This window comes from Betta splendens, chromosome 9 (genome assembly GCF_900634795.4).
Source record: "Betta splendens chromosome 9, fBetSpl5.4, whole genome shotgun sequence".
NCBI classification, from domain to species: Eukaryota; Metazoa; Chordata; class Actinopteri; order Anabantiformes; family Osphronemidae; genus Betta; species Betta splendens.
Window position 1 is genome coordinate 6864502 of NC_040889.2, and position 6375 is coordinate 6870876.

General features: G+C 41.9%; 1 protein-coding gene across 1 annotated transcript; it reads right to left on the reverse strand.

Moving 5' to 3' along the window:
- Window positions 1–969: 969 nt before the first annotated feature.
- Window positions 970–6375, reverse strand: ube2nb (ubiquitin-conjugating enzyme E2Nb). Its single transcript, XM_029163140.3, has 4 exons — window positions 6220–6375; window positions 4573–4819; window positions 3909–4049; window positions 970–3045 (listed from the first exon to the last, which is right to left on the reverse strand). Exons 1-4 carry the CDS (start codon window positions 6247–6249, stop codon window positions 3002–3004), a joined length of 462 nt encoding a protein of 153 aa, XP_029018973.1. The 5' UTR covers window positions 6250–6375; the 3' UTR covers window positions 970–3001.

Consider the following 6375-nt stretch of genomic DNA (forward strand, 5'->3'; position numbering starts at 1 on the left):
TTAAGCTTTAAGATTAGGAAAGAAGACGAGACATCGGCTCACACACATTTCAACACGCGCTCCACACAGAACACTGCACCCTCTCCCAAGAGGTGTGACATTTCACATGAGCGCTGATCCCAGTGACACGCGACGTCCAGAGCAGCATGTTTGTCTTGACCTGGCGGCTCAGCGTCACCAGCATGTGATGAGGATGTTTTCACCTGCGGTCGGCGATCACGGCCAGAGGCGATCTGCCCCAGCGGAGGCTAAGTTTATGACAGCTCTGTATTGTCATGTGCCTACATGATGCATTACACCATATTAAAACAGTTTGTCATAGTTATTGCATTTACAGCAACAACAATAATAAAAGTCACTAATGCTTCTGCCTGTCAACACCCTCTGAGGTTGGTTAATGTTCTATCAGATAGTGTAGATAATCAGGGGGAATCACTTCCTGCAACTACACTCAGACAATGGCTGCATACCAGCCGAAGTGAGTCACTGCCGCCATGTAAACGAAGCCAGAGACAGAACACAGGTGTCTCCTGCATGAAAGCAGACGCACAGAGCTGCTCCAAGTGAAGGTGGAGGCTGCACACATCCTGCAGGAGGAACCCAGCACAGATGAGTCAATGGCAGCACCGTTGACAGCAGGGTGCCAGCTCTGTAGTCCAGCAAAACTCCACCATGGCGCCCTCTAGTGGACGTATGTGAAGCTACAGGAGGAAACGGCATCACGGCTTAGTTAGTTAGTTAAGGTGAATGATAGACCCCACTGATTGACTGTTATGAGACCTCATTGAGTGTCTCACGCTGCCCCAGCTGGACATGGATGGTCCAAACTACAGACATGTTACATCCACCTTGTAAATGATTTTGCATTTGCTCTAATTAGATTTCATTCTAACTTAGTTTCAGATTCTGATTAGGAGTCAAGTCTTAGGGGAAAGGACTTCACACAACATAAAGCAGACGAGCCTCTACTTACTTACTCAACTGAGTTTATTTACAGAGTATTTGAAGAGCCATGTATGCAAATGTACTTGAAATTACCGAATTCATATTTTTATGACATAGAGACTTGATCATTCAGAGTTTGATCCGTCAGTATGTTGATCTAGACCATTTGACTATCCAGTGAGGATGACTGCTTGCTTCGATAACGGTCGCGTCCTTTGGGGAAACAGTAAATGAACCCAGTTCTCATCCATCTTCCAGACTTGAGTAAATGCAGCGGTTAGAAACAGGTACTATATGTCTGAGTGGGCACAGGACACAAATGGGTCTAAGCTACAGCGAGTCAGCAATAATCCAATAAAGAGCCAGAAGAGAGATTGAAAAAAAAGTCTCTCAACAAATATAACTTCACTACAACATAACGTTACAGTCCTCTCTAAGATGAGCCGCACAGAAGCAGATGATGGACGTCTAGGCTAGTGGACGCTGATCCCTCTATCCCATCATACAGTATCCTTAAGAAGGGAGGTTCACGCCTCCCTGTGCACCATGACTCCTGGTGTCTGGCCAACAAAATAAGTGTAATAGCGTCATAAGAAGCGTTAGCGTTGAGCAATTTTTATTTGTAATATCACTTGCTACTGCAATAACCCAAAAATCCCTCAATAATCACCGATATTCACTTGCATATTCATCACAGATCTGTATCATAGAAAGAGCAGAAGCAGGTAACACCGACTTGAGAAAACTCCAGGTGAAAAGAAACTTGGACATAAAAAAAAGCCTCAAACACCAAGTGTCACAGACTCCCGTGATGGCGACTGGTCTGAACCGTGGCGGTGTCAGTCTACTTATGAGACTTGCCCTTTCATTAAAATTAAGTAACACTGAAAATAAAACAGAACAGACGACATACAGAGCATGAACAGACGCTAAAAGAAGCACATTTAAAAACCAAAAGTTTAGCTTTCCACGCTCTTAAAAAATGTTTGCAACACATCTGTCTCAGCTGCTGCTCCTCTGGATGTGTTGGGAACAGTTGTCTTTTTAAGCGCGTGGAAGTGATTTGTTCACCCTCCCCTAACCGTCCAAACACTTAGCTATTACTCCAATTGGTACAGATGTGAAATCCTGTGATTCCCAGAAATTTTCAACATGTGGCAATATTTCATACTTACAGAGAAAATCACAACTCATGACTAGTGAGGCATATTCTCAACTAAGTGAAGGTAATATGCATTACCTATCCGGTGAAGAAGCAGCAGTAATGAAACATACAACAACCTTCAGAGCTTCATATAGGACAGTAGAAGTAGATCAGAACATCCACCTCCAATTCAGCAAGTTTCTGATTGTAGATCTTTTCAAATTTCACTTTATTTCTGCTGATGTTAGCGTGTTGTCAGGTTTGAGGCTACATGTATTTTATTAAATAAAATCTCATATTGTTATAATGCTCATCTACAGTAGTTGACCAGCTAATAGTCAACGTTGGGAAGGATTTGACAAATCTACTGGCTCATTCCCTAAAAGCTCATGATAGTCACTAAAACAACTAGAGAGAAATTTCATCCTTTAGGTTCAGACTTGTCAGATTCGTACTAGCGGCAGCAGGTGAAGCACAGAGCTCTACGCTACTTCTATATGTTGAAAATAACATGTCATCTCACAAAAAGACATACAGATGTGTTGACAAATGATGCATGTGTTAAAAGAAGGACAGCTTTAATGGGTGTATATTTTGCAAACGTACCAGTATTTGCCTAGTTCAAGACAACATATTGCATGTTCTTTTTAAGACTGTGGTGGGGAGGGTGTCATTCTCTGTCCATGCACTTAAATAGCAACACAGGAAAAACAAAAGGCTAACACACATTTAACGCGTCTTAGAGAGGAAAATAAGTCACTCAGAGGTCTGCAGCAGTAAATCTTGTCATTTCTTTCAAATAGATTTGGACTTAATCATTTTTTTCTCTTTTTTTGTGTCCGTTAAATTCAAATGTTGACAGAACAGGAGTACATTTTGTGGATCACATTCAGACGCCTCGTCGCTCTTCTTCTATACTTCAGTGTTTCCCGCGTAGAGCCTGGTCCATGTTCGGGCTGATGGGGAGACAAAAACAAAACAGGGGCGGAGGGTGTAAGAGACAAGCAGAGTCCAGATGCGTTACATGGCAGAGTGTGCTCAAAAGGAGCAATAGTCTCCCTGATCACCATTTACTTGGTTCAATCTTTACAAGGCTTTTATCTCAATTTATGGCCTGATCTTAAAGGAAAGGTTATTAGGTCATTTTGTTATATCTTGAGAAAATTAACCTATATTTAGAATCATTGCTGCTTAAATTTGGACTATTGTAAACAGTTATTTGGGTTGTGAAAACTTTTGAATGGCTTTAAACCAAACAGAATGTAAGCGGGCGCATGTACATATAGATTGAGTAACATTGACACATGAATTATGAGGCTTTGAATTTTATGCTCAAAACAGAAAACTCAATCACCACAACACAACCAGTACATAACTAACTAGCACTAGCTACAGCTCATTTTCCTTAATTTAACTTAAATGCTCCAACAAGTTGACAATGTTTAACTTGGTCGAGTATAAGTTTGCAGTTTAGACTAAACAACAAATACACTTTTCTTTTTTTGAAATCATTTCGTTTCCTGTGTGTCTGATTAAATCTGACAGCCTTAAGAAATGCTTATTAACGTGTTTATCTGTATCTCTCGCAGGCCCACAGACACACACACAAAACTACTGACAGACTTTTCTTTCCAACTGGGAAAACTGCCATGAGAGCAAAACCTGAGCTTCGATAATTGAGAGAATTTCAAATGTGGGTGGCAACTCAAAGGTCTCGCAGTGAGCAAATGGTTGCTGCCATCTGGCGAAATATTGCTCACACTGGAAGTCTGTGGCAGTTCAGCATGCAGATCCTATGTTGTTTTAATCTCATTCTCACCTGTCTCAATGGCATGGCTTTCATTTTTTTTCCACTGCTCTGCGACATCGTTTGCCAGGGGATCATCTGGATTGGGAGCGCTTAATAATGCCTGGATGGATAGCAACACTGTGCGGATCTGCAGGGCTGGAGACCACTTATCTATAAGAATCAAAATGGAGGGGAAAAAAAAAATTTCCTTGAGTGATCATGTAAAACATGAAAAAGAATCTCTCTTGGACTTAACTGTAAGAAAGTATAAAAAACTGTTATAACTTTGATGTACCTGCAGTATTTCCTCAAAAGCATGTGCAAACCCTGTGTTGCCATCTGCTTTGCTCTTGGCCAATAAACATTACTTCGAGTGTGTTTACCTCAAAACTTGATTTAATGGCTGTAATTGCGTCTGGTTCCTGAGGCTTTGTCTTGTCTCAGCTCTTTCGGCAAACATAGCCAGCTGTTTTTCAGCCAACTCATATTATAAAAAGGCAAATTCTGAACTGTTAGCACATTCTAGGAGTGCAATAAAAACAATCACAATAAACCTACGCTTCCTACAGCTGATGTGATATAATATATGATGTCTTTTACTTTAGGAGTTTTTTAAACTCACCCATGAGGCTGGAATAATAAGGATACACTTCTTACAATGAAACCATAAAATCATTTATATAGCCTTCCTTACCTTTCAAAATGTCTAAACATATTCTTCCCAGTTTGTCGACATTGGGGTGGTAGATTTTGGTCATGAATCGCACTTTGGGAGCTGCCATGGGATACTCTTCTGGAAGAAATAGTTCAAGTTTAAATGTGCCTCCTTCAAAGGGAGAGTCTTGAGGCCCTGCAATGACCACATGGAAGTAACGTGCATTCCCTTCGTCAGGCGTAGCCGTGATCCCTGGAACAGGCTCCGCCATCAATCGCTGTGTCTCCTGAGTGTGGTTGGAGGGAGAGACAAACCATTTTGTTGACAAATTCAGAATTAAGAGGACAGAGCTGCAGGAAGAACTGTGGAGGTGTCGGCAGACAACACACTTTCAAGTACATAATAGATGAGAACGTACGTACGCACACTTTCATCCTCACCCACATACAGACACAACAACGTCCAACCGGCTACTGTTTAAGTATAAACTGAAAGGTAGCTGAGCACTGGAGTGTCGAGTGACTTATTTTGATTCATTTGCATTAAAGATCAACCTGCTAAATATTTTTCAGTTAAGCATGAACTCTGAAGTTTGATTTTGAGCCTAATTATCTAAAATCAAATTCATAACACTTGTCACAAAATGATAATTAAATATTTTGAACAGATACATATTTATATATAAATACAAATACTACAGTAAAAAGTAGAAGTATTTCATTTCTAACATTTACTTTAATGACAAACAATGTGATATTTTTACACTAGATGCCAATAAAGGTTTTGTTAATAAACCCTTTCGTGGCATTTTATAGGAAAGCAGAGTTTTACTGCGCAACACAGAACCGAGATCTAGAAGCGCAACATTTTTCATATTTGTTCCTTCAATCAGGCAGGTGCACCATAACATCTGCAGTCAACAGGAAGGAACTGGTTCGGACGTGTTGTGCGAACGACTGTTCCTTCCTGGTAATTAGAAACGAGGCTGCAGGTTGCGGTATTAGGAGCAAAGCGGCGCTTTCACTGCGCTAGCGTCATGTCGCTGGCTGTGAAACCGGGTGAACCTGAGAAATAGCTGCTGGATGTGGCGGAAAAGCCCGATCGCGCCCACAGTTGGGCCTGGCCCTGCCGAGAGGTGGAGGGAGGAGACCGCAGCGCAACAGGCCTCGCCTCACTGCCTCACTTTTCCATTTTCACTATCGCAATCGAGGCAATATTGCCGCGATCGATGGACTACGAGTTGTTTTGCGACTCGAGACGAGGGCAGCGTTATATATCAGCGCCAGACATGTGTACAAATCATCAAAGCTACGGCTGTTAGCTTAGCTTACTTAGCGAATCCATTCATATGGCGACTCAGGCAAAGTGTCATAATTTGCCGATTGATACTGGAAATTGGTAGCGTATAGGTGTTATAACTACGATATAAGACCGATAACAAGTCTATTCGAACTAAGTTGAGCCGCGGATAAAGCAGAAGGGAGTAAACGGAAGTGGCAAACAAAACACTTACTAACACGGAGCAGGAGCTAGCTCGACAAGCGCTAAGTGAAGCTAACCATGCTAACGTCAGGCTACACGCTGGAGGGCAGCAGGTCTAGCTCCATAATCGCATTCAGTAATATTTACAATACCACACGCATGCTCATTCGTGTATATGTGTAGGATATCCGACGAAAAGTGTACCTTTATAATCCTACGAGGCAAACCGGCCATCTTGTGTTAGCTATTGTATTTTTAGCCGTAGACTCGCCTTCTCTTCAGGTCGGACTGACTGAGTTGCCGGGGCGGGGACAGATAACTCGCTCTTCCGGTGGCTTCAGATGACGTAAGGAGTTATGA

Bases quoted from the DNA above. Each gene is read 5' to 3' on its own strand.
- ube2nb (XM_029163140.3), bottom strand. From the start codon at position 6,249: ATGGCCGGTTTGCCTCGTAGGATTATAAAG. The intron at 4,820-6,219 runs GTACACTTTTCG...AACCACACTCAG, and splicing joins TGCCTCGTAGGATTATAAAG to GAGACACAGCGATTGATGGC. The intron at 3,046-3,908 runs GTGAGAATGAGA...TCTCCCCATCAG, and splicing joins AAGCCATGCCATTGAGACAG to CCCGAACATGGACCAGGCTC.